Below are 27,760 nucleotides of genomic sequence, written 5' to 3' on the forward strand. Positions count from 1 at the left end.
TGTAGCAAAAGATTGTTTTGGTTTCTGGAAGCTGAAAAAAATCTTTTCTCTCTCTGATTCTTTCTCCCTTACATGTATTATTTACCTGATCTCATAGTGACATAAAAGTGCTGCCTGTGGTCTAGTTAGGGGGACCTTCAGATGTATTAGTGGTTTCTGGGATAAAAATTCATCAAGCTTTTCCTGATCTTTAGAAGACAGTCTCAAACTCAAGTCTTCCTTCAGGTGGGTTGGCGGACAATAGACAATGCTCCTTTTTTCCCTTCAGCTTTCCTATCAACTTGGCTCTGAATAAGCCAAACCAGAGAAGCTTTTGTCAGCTAAGAGATGAGACATATCCCAGACAGAAAGAGTTCCATCTAATTAATGCTATTTAATTTCTCCCACCATTGTAACTGGGTGATCCCAGCTTGGTGCTGAGTTCATTTGATGCTCTCAATTGTTGTTCTACACATGACAAAACAGTGTCATTCATTTTCTTAAATACCTAACCAGTCATCCCACAGAAGTCAGCTAGCGCAGACAGAAGGGAAACCAAAGGATTAAAAGACATAGTGGGCTGGGATGTTTATTGCGCATTGCCTCCTACCCGATTTTTAATATCCTATATACTGTGCATATCAGGGGTTCTGTGGTCCCTAGCTCCCTTGCTTGTTGATTTCTATGCACCCTTCCTGCTGAGTGCTCTTTTCATGAGTCCAGCTGTAATCTGCCCTCAGTGAGAAGCTTGATCAGTTCAGCATTTTAATTGAATTAAATACAAGTTACGTAGCTGATGAACCAGAGACTCATATGCAAAAAACTTGTGGGGCTCAAGAGGAGTGAAGTCAGAGTAGATTAGACTCAGAACAGATTCTGACAATTGTTTAAACCCAGCTGCCAAACTGGATCAAACAATAAAGGGCTGGTCTGCCCAAGGGCAGCTACAGAAGGATAGAAGACAAGCTGAGCAAGGCAGCATTCTTCTGGGACTTAGAGCGGAGAAGAACCGGGAATAACTGCAAAAGACATCAGAGAGAGACAGGGCTTTCTTTGTGGGTTCTCTTAAGAAGTGGATTAGAGCAAGAGGAAGGGCCACAGGCTTCTGGCATGGTGCAGAATGTGCAACCAAGTGTCTGATGTGCTCCATCTCTGCCTTAGTGGTTTAACAAAGAAACTGTCCCAGAATAATACAGCTTCCCAGCGCTGTACACATAGAGCCAGAGGAACTGTGCAGGGTGCTGCACTTGCTGAACACCTGGGGTCAAATGGCAGATCAAATACCAGTTTTAATCAGGAGAAGAGATGCATAACTGGATTTCTAAGGGTTATGGAGCAAAAGCCACATCTCAAATATGGCTTTTCTATAAACATCTGTAAAGTGCCACCTAACTTTGCAGTGCCCCATAAATGTTTTATAATAGCAAGGTGTGTATTATTTTGTATAGCTAACTTCCTATTTTTCATCATTTTCACAGGTAAGCTTGACAGTGGGATCTTGGGGAGGTAGGCACTCAGCTGCACTAGAATGACAGTGGTTTTATTAGCAATATGATGTTACATTGATAATCTGCCACCACCTGGGGTTAAATACAGCAGTATTAATTCATGTGCACAAATAGGTCTTTGCCAAGCCCAGCTGATCTCATGGACATATAATTAGGAAGCAGAATGGTTCCTGCACATCTCCCTCTAAAGATGGTGCATTTTATCTACTGTGAAACACTAGGAAAGCCCTTCTTAGTCCCTCCGGCATATTGTTTAACTACAGCAGTGTTACGCTGGGGTTATGTGACTGGATGCTGTTTAGGCAAACATTTCTTCTTCCTGCTGTCTCATTGTCATGGTTACCCAGTAATGTGGTGTGCTCTCTACTTCCTTGAAACAGGCCCCCATCCTTTTGCATTCAGATGTAGCAAAGAAATGTGGCACTTACATGCTTAAATACTTGACTGTGCTGCAGTGGGAGCATCAGAAATGCCTTAGCTGTGAATGGTTTGTCCAGTATCTGAACTCTGTAACCTTCCTTATCATTAAGCAATCCATAAAAGAACAGGAGCATAGAGAATAATGAACAATTTCAGTCAAAGGACTGAATCAGAGTTTATTGAAATGAAAGGGTATTTTTGCATTGCCTTTATTAGGTTGACATTGTAATTGCTCTTTTTATCCTTCTTAATTGCAGCCTATTTTAGCAGGAAAATGCATTTTAAATTAGTTTTGGATACAAAAAAGTGAAACCCTGAAAGTGACTGAAATTTAAAAAATGGAATTGTTTCTGTAAGGACTTTGTTTGTTACAGAATGAGTTTCAATGAAGCAAAATATGTCGAGTTTTGTTAAACATTAAATCAAAGTTTTCATTAAATTAAATGTTTAAATAAATTCTTAACATCAGTTTTGTATGAGAATATAACTCAGATGTCAAAGGCTTTCCTCTCTTTTCATTCAGAACACACTAATCCTAAGTGAAAAGCTCACAATGAACAGTTTAGCTGGCCAATTTGGCTTCATTTCCTGGCTACAGAATATCTGTGAACAGTTATGATTTCCTCCATCATTCCATTAGCCCAAATTACTTAAAATTTGTTTTAGTTTTTTTTTTCTCTGAATTGGATTAAATTGACTAAAGCTTTTAGAATTGCGTCTTGTCAGTCCCGATCAATTCATATGAAACTGAAAATGTTTCCTGTTTTTTTAGAAAGGAACACCAGAAGGAGTTGCAGGTTATTTTTATTGTTTATTATTGCTAAGATGCGGTTGTTAATCTAGGACATCAACTATGAGCTTGCTTGAGTTGTGATGCTACCTTTGACTGTGTTTGATTAGATAAGTTTCAGAGTGGTGTATTTTTTTCACTGATTGCCTAAATGGAGAAGCTTTTGCAATAGGAGTAATTACCTATAAAGAACTCAGGTTTTGTCTGATTAATATGATCAACTTGACTTTGTTTTACATGCCAGTAGAGTTTCCCAGTAAAATATATTCTTCTGCAAATATATTTACAATATATTGTAAAATATATGTATAAGCCAAGCTTACACTGGGGCTGATAGAACTGTAGTGGCACATATGACCACACTTTTTCACACCATGTAGGTATCTCAGTGCCTTTAGGTTCAAGTCTGTAGGTTTGGAGGAGGTCTTCTGAACTAAGATTTGTCTCACCTAAGAGGCAAATTCAAGACAGGCAGAAATGAATTCATGTGAATGAATTTCTTTATTTTTTGGCTTGGGCACTGCTTTAGTTTTCTTCTTTAGCTATAAAGAGACCTCCTTGAAGGTAGTCACCCAAGTACAAATTTTCCCTCAGTTAGGTTGCCACAGAAAATTCTTAGGTTTGCATCTGAGACCATCATTTTACCAAAGGTGTACATGACTTTTTCATAAATGTACAAGAACCATTAGAGAAGAGATCACTAAAATAACCTGCTGAAAGGTCATCTGAGTTCCCTGCTGAAGTGTGTAACTTCCATTTGAAGGTGCACAGCCACAGGATTTAGATATTTAGCTTCTGCATAACTCTGAGGAACATATTGCATTTAGAATCACTAAGATACTGTGCTGTAAAGCTGGAATAATGTTCCCTCTTGAATTCATTCACATACATCAGCATTTTAAATTAGAAGGAATTTAAATCATCTCCTCAAGAGTTTAAACTTCTAGAGGTCACTTATAGAGGCAAATCTGTTCATAACAGCCTGACTACTCCTACTTGAGATCTGCAGTCTACTTTCTGTGCATCTCCTATTACCATTATCCTTCTGTGTGATATCTGTGATACTTTCTACAGTGAAAGGAATATTGGTGCCTACTCTACATTACACAGTATTAGAGTCAATAGGTATTGTATTGCCACCAGAGCAGGTCCTGAGTCATACAAAAAGAGCTTTTTCCAGCTCACCTTCCTCTAGCAACATGAGTTTTTTTTAACACATGTGAAGAGGTCAGTTCAGCTTCCTGCACATTAAACACATGCAGGTTTTGAGGAACATAAGCATATCTTCCTCAGCATGAGGAAGAACTTCTTTATATTGAAGGTGGCAGAGCACTGAATGGGCTGCCCAGGGGGCTTGTGGAGTCTCCCTCTCTGGAAACATTCAAAACCCACCTGGATGTGTTCTTGTATAACGTACTCTGAGTGGCCCTGCCTTGGCAAGGGGTTGGACTGGATGATCTCCAAAGGTCCCTTCCAACCCTAATGATTCTGTGATTCTGTGAATATGAGCCATTATCCATATCAAGCCATTAACATTTTCCAGTGCTCTCCCTCAACAAAAACCAAAAAACAAACACACACACACACCACCCCCCACCCCCCCCAAAAAAAAAGCAAATGGTGCGAAGCGACTTTCTGGCAGTCATCACCTCCACTGCAGTCAGGCTGCTGTGGTACCAGCAAATGCCAGCATAAATGTCAGTCACAAGATTACAAGCAGCAGTGGTTTTTTTTTGAAGAGGATGTCTGGCAAAGCCAGAAGGGGCAGAGACCTGCTGCTTCTTGGTTTCCCTTCTGATTACATTTCCTTTGATAACTGCAACACCTGAAATAGCTATTTACTTATGTGTCACAATATATGTAGTGTGCAGTATGATAATATATGTAGTTAATAGAGAAATTGTACTCCCTTCTTTAATACTGGTTCATACCATTGCTGCTGGATGTCAGAATAATTTGATGTAAAGTGCATGAAATTCTGTTAACATTCTGCTGATACGGTGCCTTATATTCATAGTTTGGTTTGGAAAGTAGCACATGAAAAATGGTCCCTTAGCCTTACTCTCAGCCAAAGGTACAGTGGTGAGTAGTGAGAGCAGCTTTTCATTTGAGCTAATAAGTAGCTTCTCTTTGCTTGCTGCGGATAAATAAAGCTATCTGGGTTGGACTGCTCTGGGATATCCCAGAGCAATAGTATGCATGTTCTTTAGAGTCTGTCAGAAGTAACTGAGGGAAAGACAGGATTACTGTCAGTAGGCTTTAATTTTCTATTTTGGTATCTCCACTGGAAAAAAATGCAAAACATTGCATATGGAAACAGACTGAGATACACTGAGTGCTTAAACTCTCTGTGAAGCAACTGACCCAAGCAGACAGAACATTTTAACCATGATTCCTGGGAGTGGTATGTGATGCAAGTTTTTTAGGTGATCAGCCAGATACACCTCAGACTTCTTAGGGGAAAATTTATTAGACATTTCAGGAAATTGAGTCGTGCAATTTCAATTCGAGAACCTCAGGAAAAAAAAAGGGGGGGGCATTGACAATTACTATTTCATTTTTAAAATAGAGGTTGTCATCCCTAGACCTTTGTATAGCTTGAACCTTCTGTTACTCTTCTTTTGATTCGCAAGGCCTGTATTGCCCTGCTATAGATACTGAATTAGAATGTTTGTCCTCTCTTCTGCTCATCACTTCTCAGTGGGCATCAACTTTGATTTTGGACCTTGTGCCTTTTTCTTCTCTCAGGAATCCCACAGTGTCCCATTTTTAGAATATGGTCAGAAGAATAGGTGGCCCTAAGGAAAAATAAGCACATCAGCCTTGGTAATTCCTGATCATTTGGCTTAGCTACCTCTTATTTGCACAAGCTTAAAGATATGTGCATTGGGAAATGACGTGGAACAGCTGGCACCCTCTGAATTCATATCCTATCACAGTAATATGCTCATAAGCACATCCAAATAGTCTAATCCCAGCCTATAAGGTATCCACTTTACTTGCCTTGAAAATATCTCTGAACTGGGTTACGAATTCCAGTGCTCTTCACTCTGACCAGTGAGGAAAAAAGTGACTCTTCATATCTCAACAATAAAAACAAAATATAAGAAAAATGCTGCGAAGAGGCCTATGTTCTCCAGTCACATGTGAAAGCCAATGCAAGACAAAATTCCAGTCCCTCTCTGGTTTCCTTCTACCTTCTGTGTCACTCCCTCAGAAAAACCTCCTACTCCAGAGGAATTAGACTTCCTTGATTTTTATCAACAGCAGGCTATAGCCTGTTGTCAGAGCCAGCCCACAAGCTGTCTGGAGTCGGGATAGAATTTTAGACATTAGTTACGTGTTGTCTTTTAACAACCCTTGAGCGTTTACTGAAGTGGTTTGTTTTGAGCCGTTCTTTCTCCCTGATGGCTTTCTCCCTCTATCTCATCAACTTAAACCAAGAGTAAACTTCCCAATGCTCAAATCAAGATCTAGGTAAGTTTTCTAGTTTTCATAATTCATTATACAGTAACTGTACTTCCATCAGACCCCTTACATGACTCTGCTTTCAGGCTACAGCTTACTCTTCTAGTGCTTGTAACTAGAAATAAGTGCATGTTTAAATATAAACATTATTTGAGTTTGGTTCACTGTACATATAAACAAAGAGCTATCAGAAAATAGAAGAGATCAGATATAGAATCCTAGAATGGTTTGGGTCGGAAAGGACCTTAAGATCATCTAGTTCCAAACCCCCTGCCATGGACAGAGACTCCCCACATTAGACCATGTCACCCAAGGCTCTGTCCAACCTGGCCTTGGACTCTGCCAGGGATGGAGCATTTGCCACTTCTTTGGGCAACCCGTTCCAGTGCCTCACTACCCTTACAGTAAAGAACTTCCTTATATCTAACTTGAACGTCCCATGTTTATAATACCAAATGCCCCTCTGTGCCCCTCTACTCTGCTCTCGTGAGACCTCACTTGGAGTATTGTGTGTACTTCTGGTGTCCTCAACATAAAAAGGACATGGAACTGTTGGAACAAGCCCAGAGGAGGGCCACGAGAATGATCAGGGGACTGGAGCACCTCCCGTATGAAGATAGGCTGAGAATGTTGGGGCTGTTCAGCCTGGAGAAGAGAAGGCTGCATGAAGACCTCATAGCAGCCTTCCAGTATCTGAAGGGGGCCTATAGGGAAGCTGGAGAGGGACTCTTCATTAGGGACTGTAGTGATAGGACAAGGGGTAATGGGATAAAACTTTTAAGAGGTGAAGTTTAGATTGGTTATAAGGAGGAAATTCTTTCCTGTTAGGGTGGTGAGGCACTGGAATAGGTTGCCCAAGGAGGTTGTGAATGCTCCATCCCTGGCGGTGTTCAAGACCAGGCTGACGAGGCCTTGGGTGGCATGGTTTAGAGTGAGGTGCCCCTGCCCATGGCAGAGGGATTGGAACTTGATGATCTTAAGGTCCTTTCCAACCCTAATTATTCTATGATTCTATGATTCTAAATGATCAATTAAAATAGCTGAATTTTCTTTAAATTGCTTTCTGGCAACAAGTTCTGACCATTTTCCAAGCTGCTGCATACTTAAGCATCATGAGATCCCATGCTGTTTTCAGGAAACAGGCAGATAGCTTCTTTGTAAATGCAGATTTGTGTGACTCTCAAAACTGCTTAAGTGATTGATGGAAGCCAACAGTTTTTCTGGGTAGATGTTGCAGCAACAGCAGCAAAGATCTCCATGTTGCTTTTGTTTCCTAATGTTCCTCTTCTTCTCACAAAACCCATATGATTGAGAAAATAGAGGCATTTGTGCCAACGAAGTAACCAAAGGCAGCTAGTGGGTGATTTAGGACTATGAAACAATAGATCCAGCTGCCTAACCAAAGAAAAAAGTAACAAAACCAGCACTAAATGAGAGGAAAGTCAGGACTTCTGTCGTGAAAACAGTGATCCTGTTCAGTGCTTCAGTACTGGCAAGAGTTTCTGAGAACACACACTTTGAAACCTCTTTGGAAAGCATCATGAAGATTATGTTCTAGTGCAACCCAGTAAATGCTTCTATTGGGAATTCTTTGGCATATGAATCAGCCATGTACTATGCTGCAGAGATAATAGGTAGACTTGTAGTTAATGAATGAAGAAGATGCAAAAGAAATTTTCTAAGTTTATGTGATAAGAGTGACAAACAGAACACTAAAGCCAACTGGGAATATTAAATAACACAGGCAGTTCTGAGCTTATTTTTGTTTTGATGGGGCTTAAGCAAGATGCAAGACCATCTGTGTCCCTAAAAAAACTCATAAAGATGAGGATTTAGAGAGGAAAAGCTGAGTATCTGATGGAAGATCAATGGTCAAGTTCAGTTTATCAAAAGAGCTGCATGTTTTAGAGGAGATGGGTAAAACCAGGAAATCAGACCTGAGCACAAGCTCCCAGGTACCTACAAAAACATTTTCAAAATAACTACCTAAATGTGAATTAAAGAAGCAAACATTAAGATCTGACTGCTATAGCCTCTCTGCTGAGACCACAGTCATTTTATGTGCTTACATCGATGTTATCCAGTCTCAAGACAAAGAACAAATAAGATCAACCCAATGTGAGGAAAACAGTAACAGCATCTGGCAGGCAGCTGCAGCAGCTCAGTGGAAAGCTGTGTCCAGTGAGGGGGCCATAACCATCTGTCCTACTGCTGCTGTCCTGGAAACAACTGTTTCAAGTAAAATTGGGAAGCAAAGCAGAATTACGAGTCTTTTTTTTCCCCCACTTTCTTAAAGAAGAGAGGGAGTTGACTGTCATCAGTGCAGAGGCAAATCTGGCCTGTGATAAGATGATAGAGCATCTGACTGAGGAGCAGAGGAGAGCACAGAGAGAGGAAAAGGGTCAGCAGGGTTGGTGGTAAAACCACAGGTGGTGGATGGGATATTGGAGAGACAGAAAGATTCTGGTCACCAGCAGAAAATGTGTGGGATTTAGGGGAGCAAAAGGTAGAAAATTCTTGGTGGTACACGGCTGCAAGCGATCAGAAAGCCTACACGGATGAGAAAAATAAGCAATTGGATGCTGACCGATGCTGGGTCTGTATGTTGACTGAGCATCAGCATGGCAAATTTTAGAGATGCAGACAAAATTTGATCCAGACTTTTTAAAAAAGAATTGAAGTTCCAGGCCACAGTGAGGCAAAATGAAATTACAAACACATGGGATTGGGCAAATTTCAGATACTAGCACAGGTGAAATTTGTCAGAAAGAGGAAAATGGAATGGAAAATAAAACAATACAAAAGGTGAAGAGCAGAATCCAGCAAATAAAACTGTGCATAACATCTGCCTTCTAACCATTGCTGCAGATTTATCTCATCCAGAATCTGTGTGGAACTTTCACTACCCTTTCCCTATTATGGTCGGAATTTCCTTTTATTTTGTTTTTAGGTTAAAGACATACAATTCATTTGTCTGCTGTAGACTTGTTCATGACAGACAAATATAACAGATTATCTTCCATTTAAAAATTGCAGACTTGGGTCAGCTGCCATATAACTCACTGAATTTCATTACCTCCCAAGGGTTCCATCTATCCCCACAAAATAAATTCATGTGTACTAAGTTAGTTTTTTTTCATGACTAGGCAATATCCCTGTTCCCTGGAAACTTGCAGTTGTTATTTGTCTTTGTGAACCTCCCCTTTGAAAATGCCAAATCCTTTAAATTAATGCTTGGGAGGGTCATATTTTGCATTTCAGTTGTTGAAAAGACATTGCATTTATTCAACAATATAAAGCTCCCTGAGGATCAGCAACCACAGTTTATTATATAAGTGTGGCGTGCTTTCTCTAATTTGGGAGTTGACTACTCACATAATCACAGCTACCAATATTCAGAGCTTACAGTATTTTTTTATTCTCTTATTATTGCTTTTTTTCATCATAAAATACAACTTGTGTTTTATATGGCTAGATGCTGCTCTCAATGAAGTATTTGGTTTCCCTGGTACGGAACAGATCCCTAGTTGGTTGAAACAATGTCTCAAAAAAGTTTTGGAGGGTTAACTTTTAATCTTCAGCCAGATTTCTTTGATTCATTATCAGCTATGAGGCATTGGAATGATCGTGGGCTAATTGCTCCTTATCAACAGGAGTAGCTTTATAATAGGAAAAGGTAGCATAGCTTCAATTGGATTTTAGAGGGAGCATCAGTATCTTCAACTGTCCTTAATACCAATTTTATTTTTAATTTCTACTTAATTAAACAAAACATTCAAAAGCCAACTGAGATTCTTGGAGTAAGCACAGAGCTTTCCTGAGCAGATAATAGTTCCAAGTGGGAGAAATGAAAGCAACTATGAGTAAAGGTAAATTGAGTTAATATGCCAAGTCTGGGAATTCTTGTATCTTAGTCCGGTAGTGCACATTCAGTAGTTTACATCTTGTGTACATGCCCCTGTGCTTTTTCTTGAGATTACACAGAAAATTTGAATATTGTAAGAGCAAGGCCTTGTTTTTTAGTGAGATCTTGTACAGAGAAGATGCACTGGGATGTCAGCTCCTCAGATTTATACCTTAAGAAACACTGAACTCCTTTACTGTAACTCCTTTACTGTTGCTAATGTATGTAACCTTCATCAAACCCAGTAGTTATGCTGTCTCAGCTCCTCCTGCATAAAATGCAGAAACATTAAACGTAGAATTATTGTGGTCATAGTGGCTGTGTGAACAATTAAAGTAGATAAGTAGTCAGCCCAATGTATCTGCACAGTTCTGTACCACCATTTTAACCACAGCCACCATCCAGGTCTGTGCATACTTACATGGTCACTGTTGCCGCCTGAGGTTCCCAGCATCTGATGTACTGTACTTTCCATATGCTTTGGAAAACAGAGACACATTATTTGTTGTCCCTGAGTACAGATGGGAGTCTCAACTGCACACTTATTTCTCCCTCACCAGTGTTTATAAAAAGCATTTTGATTGATCAAAAGTTACAGTAAGAGGAAAACTAACTTTATTTTCTGGGATTCCTATGACTTGGGCAGGGATTGCACTAGTTTCGCATTTAGCTCAGCCTAGATGGCAAAAGATTTCATCAGTCCATTTCTTTATGTCTCCCGTCCACTTCACATTCTAGTGTCACAGCCAAAGTGAGCTTGCAGTGTTTAGGTTCATAGCATTGCACTAACATGTTGTTAAGTTTTAAAAAGAATTCAGTGCTCAGCAAAAATTTTAAATGAAAATCCTTTCTTTTCACATTAGATTTAGTAAATCCCTTTCCTTTCACAAATGAGAAATCAGGGCCTAAACTATTCTGACAGCATTTAGAAGTTTTTCACTTTCGAAGCTTTTTGTGTTTTATAAATCTAATTAACTGTAATAAGAAAATAATAGGACATAATGTTTGTTTTACAAGGTGATTGATCTCTTGGCAGCCTGGCAGACTCTTTTATTGATTGGTTGGTGGATAATGTCAGAGTGGATATGTCCTGGAGGAGAATAGCTGACACCTAAATCCATATGTGACAGATTACCATCTGTGTTGGAAGACAGGTTTCTTCATGAAATTGCAAAGATAACAGGTGAAAATGGAGAAAGTGACATGAGGGAAACGTGTTGAAACCTGCCTCAACCTTTCCATGCTCTAAGAGCATTTACACAAAGCGCTCTATTTTGTGGGCAGCTTGTTTTCAGGATGAGGGAGATTAACTTTTAATTACATTCATTCCTGTCTGCCCAGTCTAGTTTTAATTCTGTTAATTAGGGAAATGCCTTGCCCCACAACCTAGCCATAAAGCTAATTAAACAGGGAACCTTCATTTGCTACTTAGTGGGACTTCAGTTCAGTAATGCTTATCATATATTACAGTTAATTAGCACTGTGGGAGGGAAAATGAGGATGTCACTGAAGTGCAAAACTCAAATTAGAGGTGCTGTAATATATGCTTTATTTCATTTTGCAGCTATCTGATGCAGGGAAGTCACACGCTACCCTACCTGCCTTAGTTTCACATTTGTTAAAGGAGAATTCATTAAACATATCTCTCTTGCAAAAGTGTTGTGTAGGTTTAATGTAATGAAGTTGATAAGCTGTTGGCCTTCGAAATCCTTAAGTAGAAGACACTGCATAAATAGAATTATTTCTCCCTGAAGCATGCAAACCATGTTGGAGGCAATGAGCTATGCAGTTACAGGTAGAGGGGTGGAACAGCAGATGTACTTCCTGAAGTAAAGACAGACGTACAGTTCTGCACATACTCACAAAATCTTCCAGGGCAAAATACAACCAGCATGGACTGTGCTTCTGTCTCAAACCATTCAGAAGCCCAGACCACAAATTAAAAGAAAATGTAATTTAACTGAAAAATTCTGATGGTAAATGGCTTTAATTTGTAATGCTTTGTTTAATTATAACAATACATTTTAAAGCATTGTTCCTGAAAATATCAAGTGATAATTACCAATATCCCACTGTGCAGATGAAGTAAAGCAGAGAAATGTTGCAACTCGCCCAACCTGCTAGGTAAACCCATTGTAAAACTGGAACGAGGACTTACAACTCCCTGTAAACTACCAGACAGCAGCTGGCTTGATGTTTTCTGGAGGAAACAGCAGAACCTCAGTTCTACTTTGATTTATATTTTCTCATAGTGGCACTGAATCCTGAGTCTGAGGATATGAAATTATACCTTAATAGGTTACCCCTTTCATGCATTAAGATTCTACAGAAAACGTTACCTAGAGCATTGCAAGTGTAGCCCAGTAGGTTATGCTTATGTGAATCCTGAGTTACTCAATATATTTCAACATTTAGTGCAAGGCAGCAGGCAAATATTAAAAAATAATTGCAGTCTTAGCATTGGTATCTCTGGTAATGTAGAATAACGTGTTTCGTGCAAGGCTGTGCTTACTGACACGCTATCTAAGCAAGGTGGCTGGCTGGGTTGCGCACTGGACCTCGATTCAAGTGTGGATGAATCCACATTGTTTTTCTGTGCCTTAATTTCCCCATTGCTGGCATGGGGTTAAAAAGTTTTGTGGATGCTTTATAAAGCACTCTGTAGTCTGCATGCGTTAGGACACTAATACCTGTGTCAACAAGGCACTGCTAGTTACAAAGTTTAGGGGACAGTAGTGATTTGCAGAAGTATGAGAAAAGAGAAGGAAAGAAAAGGAAAACTGTGAAAGAAGGGAATAAGAGCTAGCAGACTACCCCACTTTGTAGAAAATACGATGTCCAGCCTGTGCTGGTAATAGCATTATTAATACTAACATGCTGTCATTAATACAAACAAGAAGGATGTGAAGTTCCTGTAATTATTTCAGGTTGATCTGGGAGTATATTATTTTCCTGGAGCTAGGTAGCATTTTAAAACTGAAAAGGATTAGACAGACACAATCAGTTCAAATATTTGTCCAGCCATTGAAAGGAGAAGCCTCACTTCCGCCTGTGATAAGGCTTTGGAATTCTGCATATCCATCATTGTTCAACAGCTAAGTGAAGATTGCAGGTTTATTACCCTTGCAGCTGCCTTTAAGCAGCTTATGTGAAATGTTAAGTTCTAAGTTGCCTAAAATCCCTACTTTTTAATTTGTTTTCTGACTTGTATGCAGCAAGGCAAATCTCTGTGAGTTTATATGCATACATGCACACATATGTGGTCAGACACCCCTGATAAGAGCCAGGTCCTTCCAAATGTGAATTACTCTGAGCAGAGCTTAAATTATGTACAAGTAGAACAGGAACAGTCATTCCCATTAATATTCACAAGGACGTGAAAAGAAAAATAATGGACTGCCTGTTTCTTTTAGTGAGATTGTGGCTATACAACATATCATAAAGCAACTGAGTTTCTGTTCCTTTATTTAAAGCTGAGAGGTTGTATTTTACACTGATTCCACTGCCTCCCTCATATTTTGAAACGCTCAGAAAACTCAGCATAACTTATTTCAGAAACATTTTATTTATTCCTCTTTCATTCTTTTAAAATATTGCCCATTCCATTCTTCAAAAATTAGCTTTTGAGTGTCAGAATATGGAGAGCTTTGCAAAGTAACTACAAAGAAAGGATATTTAAAAAGAGTACTTGGATCTCTGTGCCAAAACTGTACTTACTAGCAAATTCCACAAGGCTCTGGGGTCACATAAGTAGATCCAGAGTAGTTATGGACTTACATTTAACAATGCATATAGAGATGACAGTGAGTCACAGAAGCTGGAGTGGAACCTCTCCACTCTGTGAACAGCAAGTCAGGGTTTGTTTCTGGTGTTCAGACGGGCCCACAGCTTTTGTGATGGTGTTGCCGAGTTCCATCTCCAGACTAATATTTACAATTGTTTTGTTCCACAAAATATAAAAAATGTAAGAAAGTTTAGGTACTTTTGTGCAAATCCTATGTTTGCTTTTGCTTTTTTTTTTTCAACTATATGTCGAGGAGTAAACCATTTTCAGGGCTAACAGGAGGCTTGAGTGCTTAGTTGCCCTCACCTGCTATTTTGACTAGTACACTTTAATGCTTCTGTGATTTTTCATTGGCCTGTATTTTCCATTTCTGCATGTGTCCCATTTGTGCTGGGCACATCAGTTGGTATTTGTGCCAGATAGGCAGCTTGTATGAGCAAGTTATCATTTAACAATCTTGATTATTGCATTAAGAGAAATCTTTTGGGATTTCATTGCTAATGCACTGAAAGCCTATCAGACCTCTTAGTCTGAAATGACCTGCACGTTGTCTGAACACTTATGACCAGGGCATTTTATGTGCAATCGCCCATGGGGACATACAGTTCTTTATATACTTTTGCATTCCTGGGGATACAGGGGAGCAGAGCAGCGTGGAAAGTTTGAGCCATTCTTCTGCAGCTTGCATCATCAGTTGAAAAGGAGCCACTTGAGAACTATGTTTTAAGACACCAAGTTTACGTCTCCTCCACAGACAGTTCCAATAATAGTACAGCGATATTTGACTAAATCATTCAAAGCTGGAAGAGATACCATGATGGTTTCCATTGTGTTTTTCTTCCCCATATGATAGGCAGACATACATACTCTCTGTGAAGTTCAAACAGGCACTTGACAAAGTTGGGTACCAGTCAGTTTAAAGATAAATGAGGCCTCACCTCACACAGTGGAATCATTTATTTTCACATGACTCATAACAAGAATTATTTATAGCTGTGGAAAGAAAAATAGTGGGGATATAGGTGCAATTTCTGTGAACCAGTTAGACATGATACAGTTGGATACTGCTCTCTTCCAAGTGAAATGCAGCAATGCACTGCTCTCCATAGAGTGAAATAATTTTTACATGCCTTGTCAGTCTCGCTATGGCCGTGGAAAGAAATACAGTGAAAGGAGAGACGTTGGCACTGTTTGTGTTATTTATAATGTTTTTGCAGCTAACAGTTTTGACCTCTATTCTGTTTTGATGGTCCTGGTTTCAAAAGGCCACATCATGTTTTTCAGCTAGAAGAAATGAATGCTTTCTTTTCCTGTGGACTCACCCATCTTTTACCCAGTTCAGAATATTCCTGGTTCAAAATATTCCAAAGAACTGCTGGTGTAGAACTGATGCGCTGCCTTGTCAGTCGAATAACAATGATAAACAGCTTCAAATCTACCCTCTGAAGCCAGGAGGGTTTCATTTTTGTCCCTTATGGTCTTCAAACACCCTGAAAAGAAAGTTAGACTGGAATTTTGAATTTAATGTGTGAAATCCAGGAGCCATCATTTAAAACATCAGTCCTTACTTCAGAATGGTGTTTGACAGGCTGCAAGTAATTTCTGCTTCAAGCAGTCTCAGGCAGCAGAGTAGCCCAAAGGTCATGTTGGTTTTATCATGGGTAAAAGATATCTTCTTGATGATGGATGACTGCTCTGCATGTTTATGATGCATAATATATTAGTAATTTTAATTGACAATTCCATTTGTCCAGCAGTTTTGTCAGGTACACACCTGCACTGTGCAAAAGCATGGGACTGTTGTAATCCATCAAGACCTGCAGCACAGTGCTGGTTGCAAGTACTGTGGCTGGGAGGAATCACTTCTACCAAAGGAAATGTCAGCCTGCAGGACTGGACAAAGCTTGTGACTGAAGCCACTGACAGGTCAAGATCTGTGCTGGTGGTCACAGCTGAAACCAAACAGGTTGCTCCCTCAAGTCTCATGGTATAATGTATAGCAACCCTCAGTGTGCTCTTCATCAGATTTATGAGATTGAGAGGCTAAGGTTATCTGTTCTTGACTAGCTTGATCACCAAAACTGAGGACCAGACAACAAACACGAGTGCTGGTTTCAGATCACTTTGAGAACTTTGTTACCCGAGACATGAAGATTTCAGCTGTCTTTGTGCAAAGCACTCAAGGCATAATACCACCCCAGCTGCTACCTACCATTTTACCCTCATGCTTTTAATAGGACTGAGTGCAAAAGCCACTCCTCTGCAGAGCTAGACACAAAAGTAATAAGGAGTAGTATTAGTTCAGAGAGTGTCAGAGCAAATTTGCTTTCTCTTTGCACATATGCAACTCATAAGCAAACCTTTGTAACAATATGCATTGTTCTTGCTTATTTCAGTAGTATGGTCTCCTGAGGATATTTCTGTCAATGTCAGTGAAGCAAAGTGCCTTTTAGAAAAGATGGCTGAATTTGCCTTTTAGCTATTGCATGTCTAGATTTACCTCCTTGCTCCTCCTGCTTCTGTTTATATTTTACATGCAGAAACATGGTAAGAGCCATACTACTCTCCCATGTCAGTAATAATATGTTTTCAAAAATGAATGAATGACATCCACTAAAAGTAATCCTAAATTCAAATCGTTTTTAAATGCACCCTTCATTCACCACCATCATGCTGTGTTTGATAAATTTCCATCTCTTCATATTAGCTCTTTTGGCACCTAGGTTTGCATTTTGTAAGCTTTGCTTTTTATATGGCCAGCTGTTACCTCAAAGTTTCAAAGCCCTTACAGCAAGAGGCTTTTCAATAGGAAATACACTCTCCACTTGGTTTTCTGAAAGATCTTGTTTTCACTTCAGAAGTGGTCAGCCAAGGCTTTATATGATGTTACTTCTTCACTGTATGCACACCTTAAAAAGAGCTATTTTTGCACTGTACTAGTAATATAAAAAAAAAAAAAACAGAAAAAAAAACACACACATACAAGAAAAAATAAAAGAAGCCAACCACATTTTTTTTCTCTTTCAAATGAATGTGGATCCATAATTTTACAAGTGAGGGAGGATGGAAAGATGCCCTATATTTTAAATGAGGTTCTGTGACCTGTTATATACTTATTGTGCAAGCTTTTCTTTATCGGAAAAGGGACTGATCATTCCAGTTCTTCAACATCTTTGGAAGAGTTATAAGGTGGAGGAAGCAGATTCAGCAGTCTGAAATTCAGAACAGAGGTCTTATCAAGTTCATCAGTGCTGTTCATAATGATTATGTAAAGTAAGAGCCGTTGATCTCATCCTTCATGCATATATATATACATATATATATATATATGGCTTCAGAACAACTGAAAAAGCAACATTTCACATGCACTTGCAGTTGCTCTTCTATTATATCAAATCAAGAAAGCAAGACACATGAAAATGGGTATTTAGTGACTTTGTATTCCTAATGGAAAAACCAGCATATAATGCTAATTAAAAAAACAACTATACTCCTACATTTGTTTATATAGGGATAATGGAAGTATTTCCAGAATTCATGTATGTTTTACTTTGTTGTTATTTCAGTTTTTCATGTGTCTTGGGTTTTGATAGTTCCTGTACAAGGCAAGAGATTCACATCTTACACAGGCTGAAGTCCTCTGTTAAGCAGACCGCTACATCTACAAAGAAGCTTCTTTAAATGTTCTTTAACATCAAAGTGCCAACTTGGGTCATCTGTCAGTTCCAGTTGTGAGAGAAATCTCTCTGCCTCCAGAACAATTCAGCCCATAGCTGTTTGGTAAACCTTGCAAGAAAGTTTTGGGAAGACTTGGATGGCCTCTGGCCATCCTCAATCCTAAGAGGGCCAACAGCCTTCTTGGGGATCTGAGTAAATTTCTGTACTCCTGCCCTGAACTACTGAATTGCTGTCATGAACTCAATTTTTGCTCATTCATTCTTTGCAGATATTGATGAGTGCCTGGTAAACAATGGTGGCTGTGACCATTTCTGCCGAAACACAGTTGGCAGCTTTGAGTGCAGCTGCCAAAAAGGCTATAAACTGCTCACAGATGAACGAACCTGCCAAGGTAATACTTCATTTCTTTTACCTCTTCTATAATGAGGATGTTCTTTTCAGTGGATTTGGGGTTTTTTTTAAGTCATTTGTACTACAGGTTTTAATTGTACGTAATGCATGTAATTTAATAGGACGGAAAGTTAGAAAAGACCTACTAGATTTCAATTTTCTGAGGTGGGTTTAGAAGATTTTTGGAAATGTCTTGTTTCAGTGTTTATAGTAGTAGGAATGCCAGTGTCCTGATGAAGCGCGAAAATCTGTGTGGTGCAGTGGAGTAGCCTCAGGCAAAGAGTCTTATGTGCAGATCCTCTAATTTGCTATGATCTGAATGGGACAAAGGCTTATCTTACACCGAAGTCATTTAGAGTAATTTACTGGAATGGAGCATTTGCAACATTTAAACTGAAAAAAACCCCAAGAGTCTAATTTGTGAGCCCACCTTTGCCTGGCAGAATCTGTTTATGGAGAGATAATGGAAGTGTTCTGTGAGAATTCAAATGATGTGTGGTTTATATCGTTTGCTCTGTGTGTCATGATTTGTTATCTAAGTCATGTGATGTTATATATTCTATGACTAATTAAGTGCATAAGCATTTTAAACTTAAGTTCTGACCATGTGCCTTTGGAGAAATGATACTTTAAGCATTTGAGCTCTGTAACTTTACTCTTTAAAAGCCTCCTAGGAAAGGCTAGAGAGATGAGCATGCATAAGCAGAGAGAGAAGAGGAAGGATGATGTATTCAATTAAAATTATGTTCCGGAATTGCCTCTTTATCAATACATAATTATTTGCATGGATTTTAAACATGTAAAAGTTTTGTAGTCCAAAACAGCATTAGTATTTTAGAAGTTCTTTGTCCATCAACAAAAGAGAAACCAAGGTAAAAAAACTATTCCACTGCATCTCATTGCTACTTAGAATCATGGAATCATAGAACAGTTAGGGTTGGAAAGGACCTTAAGATCATCTAGTTCCAACTCCCCTGCTATGGGCAGGGACACCTCCCACATTAGACCATGTCACCCAAGGCTCTGTCCAACCCGGCCTTGAACACCGCCAGGGATGGAGCATTCACAACCTCCCTGGGCAACCCATTCCAGTGCCTCACCACCCTAACAGGAAAGAATTTCCTCCTTATATCCAACCTAAACTTCCCCTGATTAAGTTTTAACCCATTACCCCTTGTCCTATCACTGCAGTCCCTAAGGAAGAGTCCCTCTCCAGCATCCCTATAGGCCCCCTTCAGACACTGGAAGGCTGCTATGAGGTCTCCATGCAGCCTTCTCTTCTCCAGGCTGAACAGCCCCAAATTTCTCAGCCTATCTTCATATGGGAGGTGCTCCAGTCCCCTGATCATCCTCATGGCCCTCCTCTGGACTTGTTCCAACATTTCCATGTCCTTTTTATGCTGAGGACACCAGAACTGCACACAATTCTCCAAGTGTGGTCTCACGAGGGCAGAGTAGGGGGGCAGGATCACCTCCTTCCACCTGCTGGTCACACTCCTTTTGATGCAGCCCAGGATACGGTTGGCTTTCTGGGCTGTGAGCACACACTGAAGGCGGCTCATGTTCATTTTCTCATCAACCAGCACCCCCAAGTCCTTCTCCACAGGGCTGCTCTGAATCTCTTCTTCGCACAACCTATAACTGTGCCTGGATTGCTCCGACCCAGGTGTAGGACCTTGCACTTGGCGTGGTTAAACTTCATGAGGTTGGCATCAGCCCACCTCACAAGCGTGTCAAGGTCCCTCTGGATGGCATTCCTTCCCTCCAGTGTGTCAACCGAACCACACAGCTTGGTGTCATCAGCAGACTTGCTGAGGGCGCACTCAATCCCACTGTCCATGTCACCGACAAACATGTTAAACATGACCGGTCCCAACACCGATCCCTGAGGGACACCACTCATTACTGGTCTCCAGCTGGACATTGAGCCATTGACCACAACTCTTTGTGTGCCACCATCCAGCCAGCCCTTTATCCACCCAGTGGTCCATCCAACAAATTGAAGTCTCTCCAATTTAGAGACAAGATTGTCGTGTGAGACAGTTTGAACACTTTGCACAAGTCCAGGTAGATGACACCAACTGCTCTACCGCTGTCCATCAGTTCTGTAGCCCCCTCATAGAATGCCACCAAATTGGTCAGGCAGGATTTCCCCTTATTGAAGCCATGCTGGCTGTCACCAAGCACCTTGTTGTTTGTCATGTGCCTTAACATGCCTTCTAGGAGAATCTGCTCCAAGACTTTGCCAGGCACAGAGGTGGGACTGACTGATCTGTAGTTCCCCGGGTCATCCATTTTCCCCTTCTTGAAAATGGGGGTTATATTTCCCTTTTTCCAGTTGTCAGGAACTTCACCTGACTGACATGCTTTTTCAAATATGATGGACAGTGGCTTAGCAACTTCATTTGCCAGCTCCTTTAGGATCCGCGGATGGATTTCATCGGGTCCTGTGCGCATTCAGGTTCTTAAGATGGTCTCGAACCAGATCCTCTCCTACAGCGGGCCCAAGGTCTTCATTCTCACAATCCCTGCATCTGCCTTCCAAGACTTGGGTGGTGTGGTCAGAGCATTTGCCAGTGAAGACCAAGGCAAAGAAGTCATTCAGAACCTCAGCCTTATCCAGATCCAGGGTAGCCAGTTCTCCTGATAGCTCCCAGAGAGGACCCACGTTGTCCCTAGTCTGTCTTTTGTTTGCAGTGTACCTATAGAATCCCTTCCTGTTATCTTTAACATCACTAGCCAAGCTTAATTCTAACCGGGCCTTAGCTTTCCTAACGTGGTCCCTAGCTTGCCGGACAACATCCCTGTACTCTTCCCAGGCCGCCTGTCCTTACTTCCACCTTTTATAAACCTCTTTTCTCCTTTGAAGTTTCCTCAGCAGCTCCTTATCCATCCATGGAGGTCTCCTGGCCCTCCTGCTGCACTTCCTTCTAGTTGGGATGCAACACTCCTGAGCTTGTAGCAGGTGATCCTTGAATATCAACCAAAAGTCTTGGCCCCCCCTGCCCTCTGGGGCTATATCCCATGGAACCTTACTAAGCAGGTTCCTGAAGAGGCCAAAGTCTGCTCTTTTGAAGTCCAGGGCAGTGAGCTTGCTGCACGCTCTTCTCACTGTCCTCAGGATCTCAAATTCGACATCTCGTGATCACTGCATCCAAGGGTGCCCTGGAGCATCACATTTCCAACAAGCTGTTCCCTGTTGGTGAGCACAAGGTCAAGCATGGCACCTCTCCTTGTCGGCGCCTCTATTACTTGCAGAAGGAAGTTGTTTTCCACACAACCAAGGAACCTCCTGGATTGCTTGTGCCGGGCTGTACGGTCCCTCCAACAGATATCAGGGTGGTTGAAGTCCCCCATGGGAGGAAGTCCTCCAAGGGAACAGCGAGCATGAGGCTGTTTCTGTCTACATAGTGCTTCATTCAGAGTCCTCTTGATCAGGCGGGCTGTAACAGATCCCCATAGTAATGTCTCCCATCGCTGTTCTCCGTTTAACCCTGACCCACAGACTCTCTATTGACTTCCATCATCTGAGAAGCCTACTCCACCCTGAGTGTGGATTAGATACAAAGGAGTCAGTGCCAGGTTAGTTTCAAGCTGGAACAGGATGGGAAGGGCAGAGAATGGCACAGTTAGTGCACATGACTAGGCAGAAATAACATTGTAGAATCATGTCAGACAAGAGTAAGTTGTTAGGTTTTGACGTACCTGCTGAAAATAGGAACAAAATGTTTAAAAAAAGCATTGCCTTCATGATGTATTTAGAGATAGTTAGGAATACTTTCTGGTTCATGAATGTCATGTTGTGACATGCTGTCACTGTGGTATCAGAGGTTTCACCACTGAAGTAAGTGTAATTACACCAGTGCAAAACTGGCGAGAGAAAAGTCAAGCCCTGCATTCTTGTTAGGCTAGAGCCAGTGCAAAATTTATTTGCTCATTATGCAAAGTCTTAGTAATAGTCTTTGAAAGCTACCTATAAATAATCAGGTGTCTACCTTGATAAAGGGAAATAGAAGCAGCTCTGTAAATGCTGTTCAATAGAGTTTTGTTTCTTCATGGGCCTGGGTTACACAAAACGAGTGAGTCGCCAGTAACAGGACATACCATGAAAGGAATGAAGCAGTAGCTGAACTTCTCTTCTCCCTCATGTGATCAGGCATGGAAATATAAACATGACCTGGCTGTTCTACTTTGCCTGTTGTCAGTGAGCAAGGGAAGGCACTCTGTCTCCTTCTACAAGGTACTTTGACCGACGCATCAATTGTAGCTTATCTGTTGCAGTAACAGATAAGTGCAAATCCAGAGGATTTCTGACCTGGAGAAGTCCCTAAAGTCCCAGGATCACTGGTTCTTCGGAGTGTGAAATGGGAAGGACGAAGTTATTTCCTGTTTGAAATCTGAGGTGTTTGGGCCCAGAGACTGATTACAGCAAACACTGTATGATGCCTGCTTTGTGGAGAGAGCACTGTGATAATTTAGTTCCTCTCTGGTCCTTAGAGTGATAATGTAGTCAGTAGGGCTGCTAATAAGGAAAGAAGGAAAGTGAATATAGATCAAGAAATCACTAATGATTCACTGCGAAGAAGCAAAGTACAGGTAATTTCACTTTGCTGCTTCTGCTGCAAAAGTAATATAGTTAGTTATTAATGTTAGGTCTGACAAAAAAATGTGGTTTGGGGTTAGTGACTGCTGGAATATAAATCATCCATGGGTTTTTTTGGTAACAGCGTGTCAACACTAACCATAGGACACTACTGAGGGATTCAGGGGAATTTACTTGGGGCATATGAGTTTTTCCAATGCATGAAATAGAAAAGTCTAACTTGTATTTATAAAAGATGCTGTTGTTTGTGTTACATCTGTTGTTTTGATTCATAATAGAGTTTCTGTGACTTACGATCTTGCTGTCAACATTTTGTTTTTTCTGGTTTTCATTTTTAAAAGGAAGATTTATTTTGTTTGCAAATCAACGTGTTTACAAATTACTCATTTTTAGGACCTTAGAAGGCCACATTGTTTTGGGGCTGAATCCTATTTAGTTTAGGTGGCCTTCTTAGTGCATAGGAAGCTTATCTCCAAATGAGCTCATCGCTAACATCAAGGACCAGATTCTGCTAACCTTAGGCAAATTGGCCATGGAAAAGGCTGGTAATCTTGCCCTTTTACCACCTGCAGAACCCCTGGATAAGTCTGTGACTCTGTCTGATTCACGAGAAAGAGTGAGGAAGAGCAAAGCCACAGAGATACAGTTCATGTTAAGCAACATTTTTCAAACTGTTGAAAAATATACATAAACTGTTGCTGCTTAACTTTCTTCAGCACAAGTCAATTTTACATGTTTAAGTAGAAAGTTTCCTTCATATTCCCTGTGAAATTCAGAGGTTGTCCCACCTGACCTCATTTCCTTGATGTCCTCTCATTGTAGATCTCAGAGCTGACTTTAAGATTGAAAGGAACTTGTATCAAAGTCTCAGACTTTGTTCCTGGTTGTTTGCAGAGCTCCCAGTGTCTTCATAGTGAGTGCCTTACACACATTCATCCTCTCTGTGAAGAATCAAGTTTTTCAGTTTTTCAGGCAGAAAGGGTGAAGCCAAATATAGCAGCCTGCCTAAGATCACACGTATGAATGCCTGGACTGCCTGGAGAATAAACCTCCAGTTTTTGTGAATCTGCCCTCTGCAAGTCTGCTCATTACAAGATATTTGTTTTCTTCTCCTGTGTTTGTGCTCATACCCTGATACAAAAATCCACTGGTTTGGGGGAACTCTGAAGTGTGCTGCCTGCTTGGTGCCACTAGATAGCTGCCCAGCATGTAGAGTACTTGTGTAAGCAGCGTTTGCATATGTAAAGGGCATCAAAATGTTCTGTATTTGTCTATTTACAACTAAACCATTTTTAGCCCTGGCTGCAAAGAAAACCATTGTCAATCACAGATTACTTCTGCTGGGGAGTGGTTCTCACGCTGTGGCTCCTTGTGAGACAAGGAGAGTGTGGGGGTTTCCCTTCCTTTCCCCTCCCCTGCATTCCACCCTTTTAAAAGGAAACTTATTTGTAACCCAGAAGGTGAAGAATCCACATTGCCCTGCCAGTGATACTTTGGATGGAGACTGATACCGCTTCCCCAGTCTCTCTTTTCCCGCAAACTTAAAAATAGTTTTCTGCTTTGACAGTGAAATCACTGTATGACAATACCAAAGTCATCTATTGTGTATTATTTTAACAGATCCCTTAAGTCTAAGGTATTGTAAATTCTTTGATACAGGAAGAAACGGTTGGATCTGTTTGTATAAACCTAGCAAAAGAGGTCTGCATCTCTTTTGAGCATGTAATACAAATAACATAGCTATATTTATAGCAAGGAGAACTTGTGTTTGTAACCTTTGAGGTAATTAACAGCAGGACAACAACTCAGATTAGTTTTAGAACCACATCAGCAACAAAACAGCAAGCGAGACTGTTTAAAGCTGCAATGAATGTGTGTAAGCCCAGACATAATTACCTTAATCCTCATCCAATATGAGTTTTAAAGCCAGTTAACTTAATTGCTTATTCAGTTTCTGTTTGTTGTGCAGTGATCTCAAAAAAAAAAACTCAACAATAAACACTCTCTCTGCTCCACTCAAGTTCAGGCTTCATTAAACACCCAGAAAAATGTGTGAAACTCTAGCATAAATAATTTTCTCTTCCTGCAATAGAAACTGTCTTTTGCGAAGCAAGACAAGGGGAGACAGCACACAAATTTATGGTAAATCTCTTCAGAGAATGGTAGAATTGGAAAGATGAGTTACATTATGGAAAAAAAGTGCTTTTAGTGGGAACATCCAGTGATCAACACGTAATAACTTTGGCCTGATAAAAGTCTACACTCTCACCCTCTGCCCCTCACCACCTCTGTCTTAAATAGAGCCAAATCATCCTACACTGAGGAATTAAAACCTTTTCAAGGGGCAGTTCAAGGCATTTGCATCATTCAGCTCCAATGCAGGCTTAAGTGGGGCTTGGTGATTGCTAGATCTTACAGACATGATGTTCAGTCATAATGAAGTATGCCCAAACTAGCTTTCTCACCAGCCATATGAATTGATACAGCCACTGTGAAAGGAGTGATTGTCCACCAGATGAAAGTAACCCTGGGGCATGTGGAATACCTGCATGGGCTGTCTGGCGTTCTGGGGGCTTCTTTAAGTCCATGTGTTCATACACAGTATGTGACAGCATTTTTTATTTGCTTTGGTTCATTACCTGTTGCACTGTTGATTATTCTTTACTAGCTTCCTACCAGATTTTAAACAAACGTGATTGACTCTTTTATAACTAAGCACTGGAACACAGGGGCTTATACTTTGCTGTTGGTAATGCCAGTGTATGTCCAAAGGAAATTCAGTGATGCATGTTTATACAACAGGAGATCCCAAACAGAATTTGCCCCCATAGGGTCATGATATATTAAATTTTCCTTGTAATGATTTTCTGTGAGCACATTTTGCTAAAGGTTTAGGGTTTTTTAACTCTACAAAGCTATCCAGTGGAAGTCCACATATAGCAGATTTGAGGTGGTTTTTTCCTCTCATTCAAGAGAAAGACATGAGCATATCCACTGTCATATTTGTGTATGAGGACTTTTCTTTCTGTCTTTTAAAACAACTGTGTTTCTTATTTGCCCCACTGTAGCCCTGCTTCTTCTCATCTTCATTTCCAAAGTGTTCGTCAAAACCTCAGTTCTCATGGTGTAGAGCAATTGGAAATGATAGCTAGAGCCAAGGATACTATGAGCAGATATTGAGGTGGTTTTTGTACTAACTCTGCCAGCATATTGCAGTGCTGACCTGCAAAACACCTCAAATCTTGTTGAGCTGGATTTTTGTTTCTCAGGTTGTCTCTGAGCAAACTTGATGAGTGTAGCAGGTTTTGCGATAGCTTTCTAATGTCTTACAGGATATACCTACCAACTCCTATCCACAGCTGGTTTTCACTTGTGACCTGAAATATAATTTGAACACAGCCTCAAGCCTGCTGTGTTAACGCGCTGCACCACAGAACTATAACCCATGCAATCCTAAAGTGATACTGTTAAATGAGTGACATTTCTTTACTGCCAAATAGGTCTTCATTCCAGAGAATTTGATGTGATTAGACCTAGCTGACCTTATGATGGATTTGTTGCTAAAGGGATGCTTTACATAGGGCTCCCAATGCATAATTGTCAAGAGAAGCCTTCATTCATTCCAGAATGAGAGAAAGAAAAATAGCACCTTGAAAAATACAGTAACTGTCTATGATCCAAGGATCCTACAGACATGGTCTTGAAACTTTGCCATAGTGACTGGATATGTAATCCTCTCTCATAACATCCACCTTTTCACTTATCTGTACAAAATACACACTATTAGCCTTCTAAGGGCAGGATTTGAATCTCCCAGCATGGTATCTCCATTTTGAAAATGGGTATGAAATGAGGGATTAATCATACAGGGAAGGACAGATAGAAAGTGTTTGTGGGAATTATTTTTGGCCTAAAGAAGCCCACACAGATTAGCTACAAAGATCTCACTATACTCTTCTGTATGGAACCATTGATGATAAATGTGGCTGTACAGCACCAGTTTAATCCCAAATAAATTAGTGCATCTACACCAGCAGCAATGAATCCCCAGACATCTTTGACATAGAGCAACCAAATTAAAAAATAAAAAGGGGGACAAAGAGGATTTGCACCCTTGGCTTACGTGACAGTGACCTGCCACCCACATTTGGTCATGTAACTCTCTAAAGCAACTGGCCTTGACCCAGTCATATTACCTGCTGAAGGTCTCAGGATGAAGATACACCCCTTGTATTGATTCATGTAGGGCACAGTCACCCATCTTAGATTACTTAACTAAATGCATGGATAGAGGTCAGGGCTGGAGCATCTGTCCCTCTGTCTGTCATTACAGACTCTGAAAACAGAAGACAGGGAGAATCCCATGTCCTGTGTTGCAGTTTTAAAATGCTGAGGAAATTTCTTGGACTAGCAGGACAGGGGAATTTTATGTCATGATTCTCCAAGCCAAGCCAAGCTATCTGTTTACCTTACTGCTACTTTTCTAACTCTTCTTGCTCTGAGTTACAGCTGAGTAGAGCCTAGTGCAGTCCTAGAGGCAGTGAGCTGTGAAAAATGTTAAATGGGTACAGCTGCACCATACAGCAGTGAAGAGACTGACTAAACCCTTGAGCTAATCCGTATCAGTGCTAGATGTGCTAATCAGTGCTAATGCTTCATGTAAGTCAGTTTAAAAGGCAATGGGTGAGGCCCAGGCCCCTCAAATTCAATCATCAACATTACAGTTAGGCCAACTTTCCACTGAAAAACGTTAGAAAGTTTTGTTATTGGTCTACCGCTCTCTTTCTTTTCTCCTCCGATTAAATACATAGAAGAACCAAATGTTCAATAAAAGTAACATTATTTAGCCTTCCCCTTCCTTCTAGAGCAGCAATAACATGCAGCTTCACAGGCAGGTAAGACATTATAAAGAGGACAGCAGCAGAAATTTTACTGTTTTGTGTGGTTTTTCCTACAATAGGATAGAATAATTGGTGTTGGAAAGGACCTTAAGATCATCAAGTTCCAACCCCCCTGCCATAGGCAGGGAAACCTCACACTAAATCATCTCACCCAAGGCTTCGTCCACCCTGGTCTTGAACACTGCCAGGGATGGAGCATTCACAACCTCCCTGGGCAACCTATTCCAGTGCCTCACCACCCTAACAGGAAATAATTTCCTCATTATATCCAATCTAAACTTCCCCTGTTTAAGTTTTAACCCGTTACCCCTTGTCCTATCACTGCAGTCCCTAAT

At 40.6% G+C, this 27,760-nt stretch overlaps 1 protein-coding gene across 3 annotated transcripts in view; it reads left to right on the plus strand.

Moving 5' to 3' along the window:
- SCUBE1 (signal peptide, CUB domain and EGF like domain containing 1) overlaps positions 1-27,760 on the plus strand; it is a 214,748-nt gene that overhangs the window by 139,582 nt on the left and 47,406 nt on the right. For all 3 annotated transcript variants that reach the window (XM_061359341.1, XM_061359320.1, XM_061359330.1), the window contains one exon: positions 17,800-17,922. In XM_061359341.1, the coding sequence (XP_061215325.1) occupies positions 17,800-17,922 (123 nt within the window). The remainder of the gene's footprint in view (positions 1-17,799; positions 17,923-27,760) is intronic.

This window comes from Neopsephotus bourkii, unplaced genomic scaffold (genome assembly GCF_033783945.1).
Source record: "Neopsephotus bourkii isolate Nb327-2 ecotype Australia unplaced genomic scaffold, CSIRO-AGI_Nbou_v1 NB_107, whole genome shotgun sequence".
Classification (NCBI taxonomy): domain Eukaryota; kingdom Metazoa; phylum Chordata; class Aves; order Psittaciformes; family Psittacidae; genus Neopsephotus; species Neopsephotus bourkii.